This window comes from Miniopterus natalensis, chromosome 17, assembly GCF_054644295.1.
Source record: "Miniopterus natalensis isolate mMinNat1 chromosome 17, mMinNat1.hap1, whole genome shotgun sequence".
In the NCBI taxonomy this organism is placed as follows: domain Eukaryota; kingdom Metazoa; phylum Chordata; class Mammalia; order Chiroptera; family Miniopteridae; genus Miniopterus; species Miniopterus natalensis.
Genome location: NC_142097.1, coordinates 26952516 through 26973413, shown reverse-complemented (window position 1 = coordinate 26973413; position 20898 = coordinate 26952516). Strand labels below are relative to the sequence as shown.

The 20898-nt window shown below is 45.9% G+C and overlaps 1 protein-coding gene across 1 annotated transcript; it reads right to left on the bottom strand.

Annotated features, from left to right (window-relative positions):
- Positions 1 to 727: 727 nt before the first annotated feature.
- Positions 728 to 16167, bottom strand: B4GALNT2 (beta-1,4-N-acetyl-galactosaminyltransferase 2 (SID blood group)). The gene is made up of 10 exons (XM_016215590.2): positions 15962 to 16167; positions 15275 to 15406; positions 13396 to 13502; positions 12259 to 12296; positions 10655 to 10835; positions 9513 to 9599; positions 4650 to 4837; positions 3728 to 3868; positions 1515 to 1734; positions 728 to 933 (listed from the first exon to the last, which is right to left on the bottom strand). Exons 1-10 carry the CDS (start codon positions 16105 to 16107, stop codon positions 728 to 730), a joined length of 1446 nt encoding a protein of 481 aa, XP_016071076.2. The 5' UTR covers positions 16108 to 16167.
- Between the last annotated feature and the right edge of the window lie 4731 nt (positions 16168 to 20898).

Here is a 20898-nt window from a genome sequence, read left to right as displayed (position 1 = left end):
TCTTTGTGGTAGCAAGTTTGATGCCAGGAAAACCTTTGTTCTAGTAGACAGTGGACTACCTAGTGCTCGCCTCTCTCCCCCCAGCTGCCTGAGTCCCATCCATCTTGCAGGCTCCAGATAAGCTCACTCCATGGAGCCTTCCTCAGCTGCCTGGGCCATGGTGACTGCTCCCTCCTCTGATCCTCCTGTTGGGCCGAACCCTGGCTGCCCAATGATGCTAGTGGACTGAACTAAACCAGGCTGAAACCTCCTCAAGGCAAGGACTCTAGGTTATTCATACTATATGAGTCCACAAGGTAGAACCAAATAAAAATTTGTGGATGCCAGTGATACTGGAGATGATGTTTCTGACTGTGATATAATTACCACCAAATAACCTTTGAGGACCAGCAGCCAGCCATTCTTTTGACTAAGGATACCAACCCTCTTTCCTGTGAGATCTAAGGAAACAATGTGAGATACTGTGTGTGCAAATGCTTTGGAAACAGTAAGGCATTATACAAATAAATAATCATTGGCCTGATCAATGATTGGTCCATTTCTAATGACCTCTGGTCTTTGATTGGTCTTTCCAGAAACTGAACCCATCCCATCTGCCCTACACACTATATGGTTCATTGTAATATTCATCCTTTTAGGAGTCCATTTTTGGTACCCTGACCGCCGGCTCCACTGTTCCAGATACCCACGACCAGTCGACCCAGTGCTTTTCTGTGCCCGGGCACCTTTACATGAAGCATTGGAGGTAGTTCTTGAAGTAGTGGAGAGCCAGCTTGAACTGGATCTGGGCATTGGTGTTGGCCCGGTACTTGCTATAGGTCTTCTGCAGGGCAGCCAGCTCTGGGTCCACCTCTGGAGAACGGGCCTGGTGACCCACTATCACGTCTGGGCATGAGCCCACGAACAAGCTCCCGAGCCCATCAATAAAGAACTCTGCCAAGACAAGAAGGGCACGAGAAGGAAACGTGAGAGTCAGCCAGAGACCCAGGGCCATATTCCAGTCTAGGAGGACAGTCGGGGAGAGGAGACACAGTTTATACCGCTGCGGAGGTTCGGGCCCATGCAAAGCCACCTGCCCAAGCTGATTTGGAAGGAAATAAATAAGCTCATTTCTCAGGCAGAGATATGGGTAGGGAGGCAGAGAAACACAGATTAGCTTTCTAGCTCGACACCTGGACTAAGGGAGCAAGACAGAAAAGAGAGAGGACAGTTATCCCAGTTGCCGTTAAATAGGAAAGGATTTCTGGAAAAATGAGAATGGGAAGCAGAGGAAGGGGGCAGAACTGTGGGGAAAGGAAAGGGAAGAGTGTCTCAGATAAGCAGGAGACAAGTCAAAGAGAGGGTGAAGAGGGAGGCAAGAGAGACCATGAGCTCCTTAGTTTGGGGGGAAAGGGAAGGGAAACCCTCTGTTGCCTGGCAAGCGACTGTGATCAGTGGAGAAGGCCCTTGAAAGAGCAAACTCCTAAGGTCAGTTCATAACCCAGCTCCCAGCCTCACTCCTGCAGCCCCCCCACCTGAATGAGCCACTCTTTGCAGGCGAGGGTCGAAGCCAACCCTTAGGAGTCGTTCTGTGTGGGCCAGGAAGAAGTTGGCAACGCCACTGGTCACCACACAGTTGGGGAAGCCATCCAGGGGCTGGAAAGATCCTGGCCTCCGGTGAAGACAGTTCCCATTCTCACTCTGCTCCAGCAGCAGCTTAAACTGGAACGTGTTTCCAAGCACATTGCCGCCTACCTAGCCCATGGGCAGAGAAATCACGTTAGAGAAGTGACTCAAAGCGCCAGGAAGCCTCATTGGCCTGAACCTCAGTTACAAGAATCACATCCTTTCTCTGTCTACCCTTCAGGCTGTCCCTCGGTTACTCTCTTCTTGCTATTGTGACCACAGCCTTCAGTACACACTGCTGGGTCCCCTGATCCTTTGTTTGTACTCACCCCAGAAAATCTCCTTGGTGGGATTAGGAAGCATTACACCAAGTGGAAAGTTCTCTGCCCTGCTCACCCTACAGCGAGCTCATTCTCCGGGAGAAGCCAGCTCGCGCCCTTCCGCTAGGAGGAGCAGTATTTGGGTGCAGGCAAGAGGCGGCCTGGGTCACAGGGGTCTGTATGTGGAGTCTCCCCTGTCGCGGTTTGTCTCAAGGTGTCCTCCTCCCATCCTCTGCTTCCCGCTCACCTCTCTGAGCAGCTGTCCAGGCACTCATGGGAGACGTGTGCATTTATATGTCTGAGCCCAAGCCAAACAGGACAAGAGACAGCATCTGATCCTGAACCATCACAATCGCCCAGGATGACATGGTAAATCCTGCTAATGTCCCCCCTCACCTGGTCTTTCCTTCTTCCTTTTAGTAAATGAACCCTCTGAGTTTTAAGTGGATTAAATTAAGATACAGTTCATTATCTAGCTAAAGAAGAATTTCCCTTTTCCCTTGCAAGGTCTGACCACGTAGCTAAGTCCTGGCTGAAGGGCTCCGATTTGGACAGATGCACCTTCTCCATCACATCCTTAAAAGAAAATGGTCCTCCACTTCCTCGCTCCCCTTCTCCTCTGGCCCTGCAGCTGAGGACCACGAGGGTGACCGCGCAAGTCCAGGATGACCTCGGAAACAGAATGAAGTACCAGCTGGATTCTGACATGGGTGGGAAGTACACCTTCTGTCTCCTTTATGCTCTTGTGATTTGGCCTCTAGAAGAGTAGCCAAGAGAGCTCTTAGTTACCTGCATGCTTTGGGGACTGTCCATCTGGAGTAAGAGTTAAGTGTGGTCACAATGCCACTTATGTATTTTCTTTCTTTTTTTTAACAGCTTTGCTGCGATATCTTTGACATAGTAAAATCGTATATATTTAAGGTATACAGTTTGATGCTTCAATATATGTATACATTATGAAAAGATCGCCACAATCAAGCTCATTAACATACCAGCCGCCTTAACAAAAGTACCCTTGTGTGTGGTGAGAAGATTTAATAACCATTCTCTTCCCAAATTTCAAGAATACAATGCAGTGTTGTTACCTATCAGCACTTGTTTCTTCTTTTTCATTTTTATTTATTTTTTATTTATTTTAAAACATATCTTTATTGATTTCAGAGAGAGGAAAGGAGGGGGAGAGAGAGAGACAGAAACATCAATGATGAGAGAGTCCTTGATCGGCTGCAGCCCGCAACCCGGGCCTGTGCCCTGACCGGGAATCGAACCCCGATCTCCTGGATCCTAGGTTGATGCTCAACCGCTGAGCCACGCCTGGCCAGGCTCTTCTTTTTTATATGTGAATTGACTCCTGGTGGTTTTATTATTTTCTTCTCTTTAAAATCTCATTAGGGATGTGTGTGCTTTTAAAGCTTTGTACCACGTACACTTTTTTCAAATGGTGTGTGACAGACCCAGAGCACTGCTCTCTTTCCTCACACCATCCCAGGGGGACTTAGAAGGGATGCACAAACACACCATTTTAAAGATGAAACAATGGTGGGTTGGGGTGGGACTGTAATTTTCTCAAAGCAAAGTAAGTGTGGAGGCAGAAACGGAACTCACTCACCTCTGAGCCCTGGCGTGACTCCACCAGAGCTGCGCTAGCTGCTCATCCGCATCAGCCCCTCTCCCCCCTTCCTCCCTCCCCCACTCCTCTCTTCTTTCCTCCCCCTCACAACCTGCCTCTCTGCTCTCCTCTCCCTCCTCTTGGGTGTTTCTACAGGTCACAGCTGGGGGAAAGGAGGCGACTCTCCCCTTACCACATCCAGTTCCGTTTTCTCCAGAACATCCACCAGCGTCTCAATCTTGGTCTCGTTGTTGAAGAGAAAGTCATCGTCCACCCAGAGGACATATTTGGTGGTGACCTGAGATACGGCCAGGTTCCTGCCAGCAAACCAACCCTGCAGGTGGAACGAGGCCAAATCAGTGGCTGCCTTTAGAATAATCACCTGGGGAGCTTTCTCACCTCCCAATAGCCAGGCTGCACCCCAGATGAATGAAGTCAGAATTTGTGGGGGCGAATCCAACATACAGCTGATGTTGAGAACCACTGGGTTAAAGGGAATCTATGTCTCCGAGACAAGGGAAGAAGGACAGTGAATTCCTGGATCAAAGATGGAAAGGGTAGAAAGTCCTTCCTTAGCCCTGTGGCCAATATGATGGACTGAAGTCCTTTCCCTCTACGGTCTCTGTGGCCCTCCTTCCATTTCCCTTGTGTTGCCTGGAAGATGCTGGAAGGTGGGACACCCTGTTACGTATAGTATCTATTTCCTTCTGTGTGTCCTTGGAGGAAGGTGTGTGGGGAATACAGACAGAGAAACAGCCGCTCTAGCTGGGGTGGAATCATAGAGAAGAGAAGTTTCTCTGCAGTTGGATCCACACGGCAGGAATCCTTGGCATATCAGACACCTCAAATCACCTAGAAGGACCTCAATCAGCTTCCACATCAAGTGTGAGGAAAGGCGGATTAACCACCCCGTTAATACAGAAAAGTGAGAGTGGCCTGATTTCTCTGTGAATTTGGAGTCAGCAAGGGCACTCAGAGGAGAGCCTTACCCCTCCCCACTCCAGGACCCTGCTTCCTTGGGAAGGCCCCTGAAGCAGCCCCATCCAGGATAAGACCTGACTCTGGGGACCTCTTGTTCTAGGACCCAGGTGTCTCCCCATCTGGGAGGAACATACCTTCCCAAAGGGCATGAAGTAGTACTCCACATGCCTGTCATTAATTTTCAAAGGTTCCTTGCTGTCATCAGCCACGATCACAGTCAAGTCTGGATAATACTCACGAACACTCCGAAGCATGGTCAGGAGCTTGTGGGGACGGAGAAAAGTTTTGGTGGCAATGGTTACCAGGTCTCTGAGTTTCCTCTCTGGTCAAGAAAGGGTGGATGTCAGAGCACTATCTTTTGGGAAGCCTCACTGTCTCAACTCACATTGTTCTGGTGGGGTTTTTAAAATAAATATATCTTTATTGATTTCAGAGAGAGGGGTGTTCTTCCATTGCTTTTTCAGAGAGATTGGAAGGGAGAGAGAGAGAAACATCGATGTGAGAGAGACCCGTCAATTGGTTGCCTCCCGCAACTCACCCCGACCCTCAACAGAGACTGAGGATCGAGCCTGCAACCAAGGTATGTGCCATTGGCCGAAATCAAACCCGGGACCCTTCAGTCCACAGGCTGACGCTCTAACCACTGAGCCACACTGGCTAGGGCCAGGTGATGTATTATAGAGGTGTACACTTAAAACCTATATAATCTTATTAACTAGTGGCACGCCAATACATTTAATAAAATTAGAAATTTAGAACATATGCAGTTTGTTGAAATTTTTTGTCTTGTAGTCTTTTAAAAAATATTTACTTTTTTATAAAAAGAATAATGTAAGTGTAATTTTTTAAAACAATTTTTTAAAAATATTTTTTTATTAAATTCAGAGAGCAGAAGGGAGAAGGCGAGAGATAGAAACATCAATGATGAGAGAGAGTCATTGATCGGCTGCCTCCTTTACTCCCTGCACTGGGGACCAAGCCCGCAACCCGAGCATGTGCCCTGCCCGGGAATTGAACCTTGATCTCCTGGATCCTGGGTCCATGCTCAACCACTGAGCCACACCGGTCAGGCAAAATATATTTTTATTGATTTTAAAGAGAGAGGAATGGAGAGGGAGAGAGGGAGAGAGAGAGAAACATTGACGTGTGAGAGAGAAACATAGATTGGTTGCCTCCTATATGAACCCCGATCGGGGATTGAACCTGCAACCTGGGTACATGCCCTGACTGGGAATCAAACCAGCAACTTTTCAGGGCATGGGGCTGTGCTGAACTGAGCCACACTGGCCAGGGCTCTGTCTTGTATTCTAGAGGATTTTTTCCCTGGGTTCTGTTGGCTCCACTATGCCATTTTCTGCTGTCTATTTGAATGCTCTTTGTGTGCTTTCCTGTCAGCACTTTGCTTGAATTCTGTTTCCCTTTAATACTAGGAGCTGAGATGCACAGAGCTTTGCCCTTCAAAATGGATGGTCACGGTGTCCAGGAAGAAGAAAGAAGGTCTAAAGGACTTGACACTTGTCCCTGTCATCAGCTGAAAGTACTAGAGAGAAACTTACTTGGACTTTATGCTCAGAAAGACATGAGTAGAAATAGGTCTACTTGGAGACTGGAAGGTCTGGACCAAATGGCCCATCTTCAGGCACGTGATTTATATAAAAGTCTGGAGAAGGAACAACTTTTCTATGGAAAATACCCCATGACAAAACAACTGGAGCTGCTGGTGTGTGTATGGAATTTAGCCACTGAGGGTAGAGCCACGCCAGCTGACTGAGCACAGAGGGGTCTGGGCGAGCGGGCTCAGCCGGAGTCCATGGGTGCTGAAATCACAGTCCTGCCTAGTGTTTGTGAGGACGTGCTCCATAACCCCACTGCAGAGCTGCTTTCTCAGAATGACAGAAATCATTCCTGGACCCCCCAGGTTGCTCGATTACCCCAGCTCCTCCTGGGGCTGAGGGAGCGAGGGGGAAAGGTATCAGTGGAAAGAGTCAAGTAGATCACACTCAAGAGCACATCAAATGAGCCCTCTGCTCCCTTTTCTTTTCTCGGGCCACATGACATTCAGTTCCTTTGTTAAAGAGAACCAGGAGTGTAACTATCACAGGTTGTGGTCAAGGTAAGGCACTCCTGGCCAAGCTGGTGGTGCAGCTTTCTGCTCTGAGACACCACCACCCACCCCAACCCCAAACACACAGCAATGATAAAGGAAAATACAAAGATATAGCCATGCTCAAAAATATGAGACATTTCTTCCAAACAATAGAAATAAAAAGCAGCAACCAGAGCTGGATTCTGGGGTCACTGCAACAGAGGAGGTGGAAGGCCAATTTGGAAAGGTAACGAAATAAAAGTGTCTCATGCGATGTGTGGGATCCAGAGCCAGGCACTGGCACTAGGTTGCACTTCCTCCTTCCCCCACCTCATACTACCTGCTGGACAAGGAACCCCAAACAGCTATTACCCCTACACACACCTCAGGGCAGGACCTATGCCAAGCCACCCTCTGGCCCAGCAACTATCTCCCCAGTAACTCCAGTATCACCATGAGAAGGGAACCCCAAGACACCAGTAGAAGGGAATGAACTAGGATCCTGGGAATACTGGGAGCAGAAGCAACTGTAAAGCTGGGAGATGAGAAGGAGTCAGGAGAGAAAGAGAGAAGAAAACAAACAAGCAAGCAAAAGTCTCCTACTCAAGATGAGCTCACCAACCAAAATTCCAAAACACTCAAAATTAGCATGAAGAACAACAGCCAAGAAATTTACCTTGTGCAGATGGACCCACTCCAGATAGACTGAAAATAATAGAGATATTTGAAAGGGATATAAAATGAAAATGTTTAAAATCTTTAAAGCAATAAATAACAGAATCACACAGAGAGAAAAGGAAATATGAAACAAAAACAGGTATAAGTAAAATGAGAACATTTGACTATGAAAACCGCTTAAAATTATTGAAGATCAATGTTAAGAACCAATAGGGGGACATGACTTCAGGTGTATTTAAATGTTATAAAAAGCATAAGAGGATGCTAAGAACAGCTTTATGACAAAAAGCTGGCAATTTTATGTCAAGTGGACACTTTTATAGAAACATTCAAAAAATTGACTCAATGTACATGCAGATTAAAGACACAGAATTATATTTTTAAGATTTCTCCCCTTTCTTTCCCTCCTTCTCGTTTACATTCCCACTCTTAATCCCTAACCGCCTACTTTGCAACTCGGACCACCTCCCACAAAAGACACAAAGACCAGGTAAGTTTTAACAAAAGTTCAAGAGATACATAATCCCTACTATATTACAATTCATTTTAGAAATAGTAAAAAAAAAAAAGGGGGAAGCTACCTAACTAATTTTATGAGACTTGTACAATATTGATAACTTACTGAGCAAGGACATTACAGTTTTGAATACAGATGCAAGAATCCTAAATAAAATAGTAGTAAATTTAATTAAGCATTTAATCAAATAATGCATTGCAATCAAAGTGGTTTTATTCCAGCAATGCAAGGATATTTCAGAAGCAGAAAAATCAATCGACATAAATCACTACATGAACCCAACTGAAGGGGGAAAATTATTTCAATATGCAGACAAATTACCTGATAAAATTCAGTACTCATTCATAATAAAAAAAACTCTTAACAATGACATAGAAAACCGAAAGTAGAAACAGAAAAATGCTTAGCAACAGAAATAGAAGGAAAGAAGGAAATTTTCTTATCTTGATATATCTACTACACTCCTACACAGCAACCATTAGTGGTGCAACATTAGAATATTCTTCTCACCCGGCAGGACTGGCTCAGTGGTTGACCCAAGAACCAGGAGATCATGCTCCTGGTCAGGGCACATGCCCGGGTTGCGGGCTGGATCCCCAGTGCGGGGCTTGCAGAAGGCAGTCAATCAATGGCTGTCTCATCATTGATGTTTCTATCTCTCCCTCTCCCATCCTCTCTCTGAAATCAATAAAGATATGTTTAAAAAAGTAAAAATAAAAAATAAAATAAAAAATGTTCATAGATATTATCAATTGCCTCCAGAAATGTACCCATTTATAGTCTCACCACCAGTTTCTAAGAATGTCTGCTTTCCCACTCCTTGTCCAATATTTTTCAAAAGTAAAAATGTAATTTTCATTTACACTTTTCTTAGTGTGATCCTGAGCGTATATTTTAATGGCTAAAAGTCTTGTTGAATTTAATTTTTTGTGATTTGTGCATTACCCACCGGCTTATTAGGTGTTCCTTACTTAATGATTCACAGGTGCTCTAAGTAAAATTAGACCTTTGACTTTAATGTGGTTGAAAATATTTTTTCCCAGCTTGTTCTTTTTCATTTAACTTTGCTTATGGTAAGTTTCTGCCATTAAAACATTTAATTTTTTTTATGTTTTTTACATTTTTAGTCTTTTCTTTATGGCTTCTGGGTTTTGTGTTATATTTAGCAAGGCCTTATACTCTAATATTATTTTTAAACTCCATTTTTTTCTAGTACTTAAAAAAATTAGACATTTGATCTATTTGGAGTTTATCTTGGCATGAGCTGTGAAATGGATTCAGCTTCTCATGTTCCACATAGCTACACAGTTACCCCACATGATTTCTTGAAAAATCTGTCTTTTCCCCCCTTTAATTTGAAAAGTTACCTTTATCACATGGTAAAATTCCAACCTGTCTATTTCTGGAATCCCAAATTGATCCCATTGATATATCTATTCATGCTCCAGTATCATTCTGTTTTTATTACCATTACTTATTAAAATGTTCATTGTTTCTTTTTGAAAATAAGCACAACCATATAGTAAGTTAACTATAATTAAACGATATTAGGGCAGTGTGTCCTAGGATTGTTTTCCTCCAAACAAATCTTATTGTCAGGAATCATATGAGAGCTGTTATTTTGATCAATTCTCATCCTCCATCTCAGAGGGGATCTGAATTTCACCAATAGCTCTATGGGATGTCACCATGCAGCCCCAGGGGCAAGGGCCTTACCTGGTCCAGGGTCATATAACTTGGGCATGACAGGATGGCGGATGGTCACTGGAAACTTGACTATTGAGGACTTGGATTTCAGACTCACTGGAGGGAGAAATAAGGTCAGGGTGGGCAGCACCGTGTCTGGGTCACTCACCACACTGCCCCAGGGAATCCCACGCAATGCGGAGTGAAAGTTTGGTAGACAGTGTCCTGGCTGGAGTGACACTGAGGACCTAATGGAGTCTGTGGCATTCTGGCTCCTGACAGCCATTCTGGCTGCTGTGTGTCCCTGGGGCAACCTGCTGAGTGCCTCCGAAGCTCACATTTCTTGCCCTTGTGAGAATCTGCTGGTCACAGGGTCTGGGTAATATTTGACTTTGTCTTTATTACCTGAAATGCCTTGGATAAATCACTCAATCTCCTGCAGCCACAAAACCAGGATAATAGTACCTGCCCTGCTTTACCTCCCAGGGGGATTCTGTGAAAGGAAGCGTTGGACACCTGAAGGGGGAGAGAACTGGCTCTTCAGTGTGTGGCCATGGGTAATCTGTCCCATGTTTCATTTATTTCGGTCGGTGTCCTGGGCATGCATCCTGTGTAGCTAGTCAAAAGAGAAAGGGGTGACTTTGATCCATCCAGGAAGAAACTGAGCTGCCTTTGGGATGGCAGGAATTGCTCTCCAGGGAATTCCCAGGGTGGAGCTGGGGGTTGAGTGGGAAGGAGAAGTCAAAGCCACTGCCCTTTGGACTGGGAGTTCTCCTGCATCTCTCTTTCCTTGTTCATACCCAGGACAATAAATGGGCGCATAGGCTGGCTCCCTCCACTGCTGCAGCTGAAGTCTTCAGCTTTGAAAGCTGTAGAGAATAGGGAACAGAACTGGATGGTTGCCAGGCGCACAGCATGAACGATCTGCCCTCACAGGGGCGGGGGGCAGGTGTCTCACCTGTCCTTTCCTCGAGTCACTTCTATGGGGTCAGTGGCAATGTGGGGATAGTATTGGGTGCAGTAATTTGGAAGTTAGGTGTCTAGGATTAGAAACAGGAGCAAGGGAAGCATCTTAAATGCAGGCAGACTTCCTGGAGGGGGAAGACTTTGAGAAGGCTCAGTAGTGTTTCCCTGCTCCCTAAGCATCCTGCCATCCGAGGGCAGGCTCTCACCCACATCCACCCCGTGGTGCTGGTACACCGAGCTGGTGTAGGTCACGTGCTGGAGAATGAAATTCAAAAGCTTCCGGTCACTGGTGGAAACGTTCAGCTGCTTCTGGCCTCTGCCCTGCACCACACTATCCGGGATGTCAACGAGGGTGTTGAGTGTCCCCAGAGAAGCTGTCAGGGTGACCTATGGTGGGTGAAGTACAAAGAGACTAAATGCAAGGAAAGGCACATACCCAACACGGCCAGCAGGGAGCAGAGAATATTAGGGTGCGAGAAGCGTCTTGGGTGCCCAGAAGCTAGGGTCTGGCTCTGCATGGCACCACTGCTCTAGTCACAGCAAAGGAGAATTAAGCCCTGGCGCCTGGAGCATTCAAGCACAGTTTCTTTTCTTTTATCTCTTGCTCGGCAGGATACCATTCTTCTTTTGACTGCAGTTTGCCAACTCCCCCTCCTCTATCAGACCTCCCAATGAACTTTTTCAGAGCCTGACTCTGCACCCTTTGCCTTTTTATTCTAACACCTTTTTTCTAGATTTCATCCATTCCCTTGGCTTTAAATACCATCCATATGCTGATGGTTTCAAAATGTATATCTGCAGGTCCTCTCTTTCTGAGATCCAACTGCCTGGTTGGTTGCCCAGCTAGGAAGTGTCACAAGCAAATCAAACTGAGATCTTCAAAACTGAACTGTTGACGTTTCTCTATAAACCTGATTTGCACCCTCTCCCTGGTTCTCCCTACCTGGTGAATGGCACCTTTATCCGCTCTACTGCTCAGGTCCCCAAATGGGAGCCATTGCTGTTCTACCCCTACAGCCAATCTACTGACAAGTCCTGTCCGTTCCACCTTCCAAATGTAGCTGGAATTGGCCCGCCCGTCTTCATCCCCATTGCTGCTCCCTCACGCTACTCTCTTCTCTGGCCTTTTGACTTCTGCCCAAATGGCCAGTTATCTTTATGAAAATTGGACTAGATTACGTCACTCTTGCTGAAAACACTTTAGTCAGTCAATGGGTATTTTCTGAAATCCAAATTACAGGCAGGGGGAAAGAGTTTTGAATAAGAGATTCCTTGCCTTCAAGAGGCTTATAGTCTACTAGGGAAGAGAGGCAATAAACATATAATAACACGTCTAAGTTAATTCAGGTACAGATAACTGCTATGAAGATAACGGAGTACTGAGAAGGTGACAGAAGTGGAGGGGGGCTTAGCTGGGGGGGGCAGAGGAGGCCTCTGGAGCACAGAGTAGCTGCTCACTCATCCATCACCCACCCCAACCTCTGTTCAACATACAGAGGTGAGGAAACTAAAGCTACATGTCCCAGGCTCCTTTTTAGTTAGGGTTCTTGATGTGATTTATGTCCCCCCAGTCAGGGCTTGGGTGCGGTCCTGGAATTCCTGCCTGGAGCGGCAGCCCCTCCTCCAGCTGGGAAAACTGCCTTCCATAGGCATCCTTCCCCTCCCCCACCTTAGACTCGCGGCTGGTATTTAATCTGGATGGGGACCCTGTCAAAACCTGAGACCAGCCACCCCTGAGGGGAGGGGGCATGGGCACTGCGCCAAGGACAGGACGCCAAGAGCGCAGAGGGCCTGGGAAGGGGGCTCTTGCCTTGTAGATGGGGGCGTTGGGTCCATCAAACTGGAGACCTGGAAGACACAGGAAAATGACAAAGTAACACCATCTTAGAGGGTCCCAGGGGCTCTCTGAGGCTCACACTTTCCTGGCTGACTCCATATCCTTCCAGAGTCCCTTCAAGCGTCCCCTTCCATGGTCCTTCCAGCGGTTCTAAAACCTCTGACGCCCACCCTCACCCTTCTAGGTATTTCTGTTACTGAAGGGAAGGAAGCAACGGGTAAATAATGAGTCGTCCTTCTATGAGGCACCAAAGTAGTCACATTCCTCAAGTCAGAGGGTGGGACGGTGGCTGCCAGGGGCCGGGGGAGAGGAGAATTCGTGTTAAATAGGTACAGAGCTCCAGCCGGGGAGAGGAAAGGGTTCTAGAGATGCAGGGCGGTGATGGCTGCAGAACAAGGTAAGTCTCCTTAATGCCACTGAACTGTACACTTAAAGGCGGTTAGACGAGGTGCTCGCTTCAGCAACACATATACTTAAAATGGTTAAAATAGTAAAGTTTGCTGTGTATACTTTACCACAATAAAAAATGAATCATCCGAAGCGTCATATCATTTTTAAATGACTGTTTGAAAACACTAACAACCCCAATATTTCCTTTAGCATCTGTTCTTATGACTAATTCAAGTTCTAATTCAAACACATCCTCCCCATGTGGCCATAGGTAACTTACTAAGCTCATCTGCGAAATTGGCAAAATAATGTTTACCTCCCAGGGCTGTGCTGCTGAACTAGAGGAGTGTGTAAAAATCCCTCCTGGAAAGGAGGTTTGTTTGGTTTTGGTTTTGGTTTTTCGGAGCAAGGGTCTGCTCAGGACAGGTTTTTTAATTGTTTAAAAATCAAATAGATGGCCCAGCCAGGGTGGCCCAGCGGTTGAGCGTCAACCTAGGATCCAGGCGATCGGGGTTCGATTCCCGGTCAGGGCACATGCCCGGGTTGCGGGTTCGATCCCCAGTCGGGGGCGTGCAGGAGGCAGCCGATCGATGACTCTTTCATCATTGATGTTTCTCTCTCTCCCTCTCCCTTCCTCTTTCTGAGCTCAATAAAAAACATTTAAAAGAAAAGAAGGAATAGGAAAGTTGCCCACGTCCTTTCAGGGCGGGGCGTACCTACCTGGGATGGGAACTGTCTGCAGGGGCATCACCTCCACCCCGTGCACCGGGTACCCGAAGGGCAGGTTGGGCGGAGCCAGCAGGGCCGGGGGGCGGGGCAGCCCCTCTCTGCAGGAAGAGGGACCCGTCAGCAGCCGCCTGACCCCCCAGGTCAGTTCTTAAAGCCATGCCTGTGCCGAGAGCCTCGTGCTGCCAGTGGGGAGAAATGGCAAGCAGATTGTCCCCGTCTCCACTCCCTTCTCCCCTCCTCCCTTATGCCCAGCCTCGAGTGCCACAAATGGAGGCCGTTTACAACAAAGCAGGTAAAAAATAAAAATCACGGCCAGCAAAAAAGAAACAAAATAATGCATGGGCCGACACAGCTGCAGCAGCTGAACGCCAGTCACCTGTGAACCGCCTGGTGGCCGGGGTCTAAAATGATTGTCAGTACTCTGGTCTTCTCAGAGGGGCCAAGGAGACCAGCCGCTGAAGGGAAGTAAAACTTTTCCCCGCACTGCACTAAAAAATAAAGTATATCACAGGAAACTTTGCATGTCTTCTCCATATTTTTAGAGCAAACACAGCAACGATTTTCAAATGGTTTTGTTGTTGTGACAACCTTCAGTCAGAGGCAAGTGCATAATACAATCCAGTGAGGCTGGTCCTTTGAGGGGCTAAGGTAACGTGGCTCTAATGTAGCCTTCAGGGATCCAGTTTACCAAAGTTACCACTTAGATTATCTGGAAGAGAGACTCGACTTCTGTGGTGAGTATTTATGGGACTATGAAAGAGACAAAATTTAAAAATGGGAAAGGACACAAATAGGCAATTAACATAAGAGGAAATGCAAATGGGTAATAAATATATGAAACATGCTCAGCTTCGATATCAGTCAAGGAAATACAACTTTAAAAAACAACTACCTTTTCAGTAAAGTTTAAAGGTAAGGGGTGTGTAAGGTCACCCCGATACACCAAGGTTGTGGGTTCAGTCCTCAGTCAGGACACATACAAGAATTAACCAATTGATATTTGTGCAGGATATTTCAAATTGATATTTGAAACAAGGAATGGCTTGCCAGCCTTGTGTGCTTCCATACATCAGGCCCTTTTTGAGTTACTAGTTCTTTGTATGTTAATACACTTCACCTTACAATAAGCCTTTGAAGTTGCCTCTATTACAATTTTTCATGTGAGATACTGAAGTATTATAGGTTAAGAAACTTGCCATCCAACTTGTTCCAAAGTTCCAGTCCTTACTCATGGTGCTATTATTCTTTATTGTAGCACAGCTTCTAGGATAGCTCATAAATGATTGCTTAAAAAAAAAAGAGAAACAAGGAATGGCTTGCCCAGCCTTGTGAGCTCCATTGTATCTTAATTTCTCATCCTGGTCATCCTACCACCTATGGATTTGGTGAGGTCCCAACATCCTTCCCACGAATTCATCCTTTTGACATAAGCCAGCCAGAATCATTTTCCACTCTTTTCAAACAATAATCTTGGTCAAGACACCCTGAGTGTCTTAACTCTGGGCCTTGAACATAACAGGGGACAGTATATTCTCAATATAAATGAGTGGGACAGGGCGACTTGGTGAGACTGCAGTCACCTGCTATGATAGTCTGGGGGCAGGAGGCCATGCCACACAGCACTAACATTGCAAACTTATCTTCATTCCTTTGCTCCTTTTTTATTATGAAATGTTTTATGCATGCAAAGTTTATAACTTCATTTGAGGGCTATTTCCTCTGTTCCCTTTCTTTATTTATTCCTAATAGTTCCTCCCAGGGACCCTGCAAGAGAGGGAGCTCCTTCCTTCTCTCTTTGAACCCACGCCCTCAGGACAAAGTGAGCTTTTGCCCTTCCTTGGGATCCAGGAGCCCTCCGGGTCTATGTTACCTCCTCTGAAAGTGTTCAAATTCAGCCTGTCTTCTCGCTTTCACTGCAGGGAGGTCTGTCCGGCCATAGGCATCCTCTAAGTTGTAGCCGTGATATTCGGTTTTGCATTCGCACTGATTTTTTGGGAAAAGCCTAAAACAAGCAAGAGGACTGTGAACATTATTGGGTGGATGGGTTGGTGGGTGAGGGATCTTGAGGCCAGGCCTCATTCGTGTGTCATTCCTAGAATTTCCTTTCCCAGACCCTTTGTCCTGGTTGGGCTGAGACTCTGGAATCTCAGCAGTGGCCCCTGAGAGAGGCACAGGGAGGGAAGAGAAGGGGGACAGGAAGAAGGCCCCCCTCCCCTTGAATTATCCCTTGCACCAAACTTCTTTAAACTTGAGAGTCACAGGAATGCCAGTGGCATCTCAGCCCCACCAGAAGAGAAGGCTGGAGGGGGTAAAAGGGGGTACAAATGGTCCCTCCAAGGTTTTAAGGGACTTTGCTGAGTGTTACAGAGGACAGAGACAGTGCCCTGAAGACCACGCTCTTTCCTGGTCCCACAGTTGGGAATCACTTTAGCAACCGACACAGGTTCAAGAAGGTAGGGAATCATCTGTAAAATGGGCACAACAGAGCAGAGCAAAGCACAGGAGGAGCAAGGGAGATGTGAGACCAAGGTGGGAGAGAGAACACGTGGTGTCTCACCAGATTCCATTGTAGGAAAAGAGGGTCCTGAGGTGTGCCTCGGGTAGAAGCTTCGGCATCCGGCCGGCCCGAGCAGGACGAGGGAGCTCTGGCTGGACGCTGAACTCGTCATGAAGGTACACACTTCTGAACGCAAATAAAAACATGCCAGATCCTAAGGCGAAGGTGGATATCCTGAGGTGCCACAGAAATCTAGAGCTGTTGGGGCACAAAAAAGCAAATGCCCTTAAAATAGTTTTTCTTGATTAGGTATTAAATGATTTGATTGTTATGTAATCAACACCAACGGGCATTCCTATTTTGGGTTGTGGTGAAGAAGGGAACTTGATTCAGTGCACGTAGCTCCGTGGTGACATGGCAGGGCTGCGAAAACGGCCCTGCGCGTTAGGTGGCCCCGGGGCCAGGCCCGTGCGCTCCGGCCTGCGCCGGTCTGGCCCGCTCCGTGCTCCTGCAAGGCACCCTTGGTATTTCAGCTGCAGCTCCAGCCTGGGAAACAGTCTGCAGTGTTTGGTGGAAAGGGAAAACGTGCTCCCAGAGCCAGAGGGGAGCTGACCTATGTAGACAGAAGTCCCCACTTATTCCTCTTTTTGCTCTATATCTTTTTTTATCCCATAAGCTGATTTTTCTGCATTGATTAGTGCTTTCATGACTGTTAAGTGATAGCAGTTCCTGACAATAATGGAAGAAGCGTGATTTTAAAAAATGAAATAAGTTGCATACTGGGAAACTAAAATGTATTAAATGAGAAACTATTAGAAACAGTAAGATTTTTTTTTTAAATTTATCTTTATTGTTGAAAGCATTACAGATGTCTCCCTTTTCACCCCATTGATTTCCTCCCCTCTGCAACCCTCCCCCAGGCCTTCACCACACTATTGTCTGTGTCCCTGGGTTATGCATGTATGCATATAAGTTTTTAGGTTCATCTCTCCCCACCCACCCACCCCTGCCTTCCCTCTGAGATTCATCAGGCTGTTCCATGCTTCTGTGTCTCTGGATCTATTTTGTTCATCGGTTTATTTATTTTGTTCATTAGATTCCACATATGAGTAAGATCATGTGACACTCATCTTTTTCTGACCAGCTTATTTTGCTTAGCATAATATTCTTCAGGTCCCACCTTGCTGTCTCATAGGGTAAGGGATAGTAAAATTTTTGTAGAGTAACTAATTATGAAATAAACATTAAAAAAAAATTATTAGTAATTTTGTCATCTAATGACCACTATTAGACAGGCATGAACAGAGTAAGGACAATGGGCCAGGTACAGAGACTCACCAGGGCAGAAAGCCCTGATGCCTAGCAAGGGACAAAACTGGGAAAACAAGAACCTTGTCCCCAGGGTAACTCTCCTCCCCAACATATCGCTGGTCATGTGGTTTAGAACCCCCCCCCCCGCCCCCCTCAGCGTTTCCTCCCTTAAGATCTGGGCCTCAGTTGCATATTTCAGCTGCAGGCTCAGCAAAGCAGCAAAACCAAACAAGTAGCTTTGTAGCTGCCTAAGGACCAGGTACATTGCCTTCTCAGTGAGCCAAAGCAGTCCAGCCTCGGCTCTCCTGTTGCTTCTTGCATGCACTTTCTTTGTTTCACTGTCCTAAGTATATTTTTGCTGCAATCATGGACTCAATACCCTTTAGCCCAGTGCTATGTAGCCCTTCCCTTTGGATATCCCCACACTCCATGCCCTTTTCCTTAAATAAATTCATTTTTTCTTTATGCATCTTCTGAGATGGCTCTTTAGCCTGCCCGTGCACCACCCACCTTAACCTTTCGCTTATTATGTTCTAATCCTCTGCCAAGAGCTTTGTGTACATCATCTCACTTAATTCTCACAACATAATGAGAGAGGTTCTCTTCCACCACCTAGCAGATAAGTTAGCTGAGACTTAGAGAGGAAAAGTAAATTGCTCAGTTGATAAACGATGGATGCAGGATTCAAAACCACACTACCACACAGTTTTAGAGGCCTAATTCACATTAACAACACAAAAAGATAAAGTACCCAGGTAGAAGAAACTTAAGAAGAAGCATGTGGGACCTATGTAGCAGGCAGACTGTTAATTATGGTGGCCCCCGTGAGCCTGGTCTCCTGGTCCTACTTGGACACTTAGCAAAAGATTCTTGCTATTCAGCATTTAAAATGTGCTTCCATTTTTACCATTGGTCTTTCCTGAAATCATGAAGTCTTAAGTTATGTCTTCTTTAAACCTATTCCCATGCCCGAATCTTATCAACATACAAGAAATTTAGAGAGATTAAGTACCAAAATACCTACCCCAATACTTGTATATTTTTAGTATCGTATAGAATTAAAATTCCAGGAACTACGAACACTCTAGATCTTCTGTGGTTTCTCCCTTCAATCATTTCAGACATTGAAAGAAGAGCCAGTATGGTTATTGGTCTGCTAGTTTTATGTTAAATCGCCCATATTTGTACCAGTATAATCAGGTTGATGCAATCATTAATTTTGTTGGATTTTAACCAAGCCTGACAGTGATTATTTGTCTTTCTAGAAATCTCATTTTGTGCTGTTATAGAAAACCTCTATTTTGAAAATCTACATCGTATAGAAGACACGTCTTTAGTGTATTCAGACAAAAAAAGCTTTACAGTTAATTGAATGTTTGCATCTGGAGTGTAACTTAACAGGAAGGGCCAGGAAAAGAATGTGAGAGACTATTAATATTTGTAATAAATTATTATTTCCTTTGTCTCCTGCAGAACATAAAGAATAGATCCTTTAGTAAATATTTTTAGAAGGTAGTGATGCTGCTCTGGCCCATGTCGTTCAGTTGGTTGGGTGTCATCCGGTGCACCGGGAGGTTGCCAGCTCCTTTCCTGGTCAAGGGCACATGCCTGGTTTTGAGCTCAATCCCCGGTGGGGGGCATGCAGGAGACAGCCGATCAATGTTCGGCTCTCACATCGATGTTTCTCTCTCTCTCCCTTCCTCTCTCTAAAAAGCAATAAACTACTCTTGTAATAATAATAATAATAATCAATTAATATATATATAAATAAATATTTAAAAACTAATAAGGTTAATAAACTCATTGGAGGGATCAAGAGAAAAACAGAGTAGGCACAGATCACCAATGTCAGGAACATTGGTTGGGGACATCACTTGAACCTGATTTATAGATCTTCTCTTCACATCCACACTTGTTTGAATGTTTTCATTGTCTTTACCAATGAAGTAAATCCAAAAACGAGCTAAGTCAGATGAACACATATGCAGTTTGACTGATCTGAGTAGATGGATTACCTGACACTCTTGACCAGCTCAATTAGACAGAACTGTTAAACCAGTTTGTATGCAGACACACCATTAATGCAGGGGGCCAAGAACTAGGATTGCTTAACAAAGGTGGCCCAGGTAGTTAGCCATATGTTTGAAATGATTTAGGTCAAGATTGCCAGAAGCAGAAATGGACTAAATGACCTCAGGAGCCACTTTGTCCGTATTATGTTTCTAATCGAATCTAATTTTAATTTTTAAATATATATGGAGGATATAAACCTATTTTATTTAGAAATGCCTTGGGTTTAGTGAGGTGACAGACAATGAAAAGGAATGCATTTCTTGTAAGCAAACATTTGAACTCAATGCCAACATAGCTGTTCTGATCAAATATCAATTACTTTAAGTTGTAAGATAATTAACTTTGCTGTTTAAACATTCCTTAGACAGCTGCCTGGGAAATTTTAATGTATTTGTTTGCATTTTAGAACAATGAAACATATTTATAAAATATTAAAATATGTACTTTATATGCGTACAGAGAAATAAAACTTTTCCAAAATAAAAATTAAAAAAATTTTAAAAAACAAAGAAAAGAAACTTTCCACCATTAATTATGCTACCCTATCTTAGGACAAAATTAGAAGTACCCATTTCAAAATCCGACGTTTTTTAATGAAAAAGAAAACTTAGAAGCAAAGGAAAGTTTAAAAGAAGTTTCTTGAAATGGAGAAACTTGGTTCCCCCAGGTCACCAGCCTTAGCAGAGGTACAAAGTTAGCAAAGCACACCCCAGCCCTTTGCGTAGGGTCCTGGCTGTTCGGCTGTGCAGGCAAAGTCAAGTGCGCCGGGCATGAACCTGCTGTAAGTTAATTGGCACTCGTTTCTGTCGTGGTGCCAGGATTCCTGGGTCACTCGGGGAGAACATGGGACGGGGGACTGTTGAGGAAGGAAACCTCTGGAAGGAAAGCCCGAGCCCGGGGCACTGATGGGCCCGAGGGCTGCTCGCCGCCCCTCAGCCTCACCCTCTGTACAAAGTGCGCTTCGTTTTAACGCTCAGAGAACATCCCCTCACCAACATGCCTTCCCCAGACGGCCTCCTTGTCGGTGCTAAAGGATGTTCTCCTTGTGAAAAATACAAAGAAAAGAAGCTTTGGGGGTAAAAAAGGCACAAACTCTTTCTGACCCTTCTACGTAGTTTGTGAACATTCAGGTGGATCTCCAAACCTCCTGTTAATGATTAGGCGGCTCCTCAGAGGCGCTTTAGCCTCCGGGACACATGCAGCTCTTCCCCGTGGGGAGGCTGTGCGCGTGGACCTGAAAATCCACTTTCCAGAATCCTGCCTTCCAGGGTGTTTTCTGAAGCCGCGGAAGGGACCAGCCTCGGCTCCCTGACCGCCCGGAGCCCGCGGCCCTCGCGCGGGGACCCAGGTCCCCGAGGGAATCCGTCCCGGGTTCGGGAAAGAGGCGCAGCCCGGGTTCCAACGGGAGACCCGACCCCCGCGCTCCGAAGGTCCCGCTCCACATTCCTGGTCTCAAGCGGCAACCTCCATGTCGAATTTTTCAACTGGAAAACCAGTGTTCCCTGGGGGCACAGCCACAGCGTCCCCAGGCGTGGTCCCCTTCCCGCTGCGCCCACCTCGGTGGAGAGAGGGGCGCGGGTTGGACTGAATTTAGAGACCAGCCCTGGCCTCCC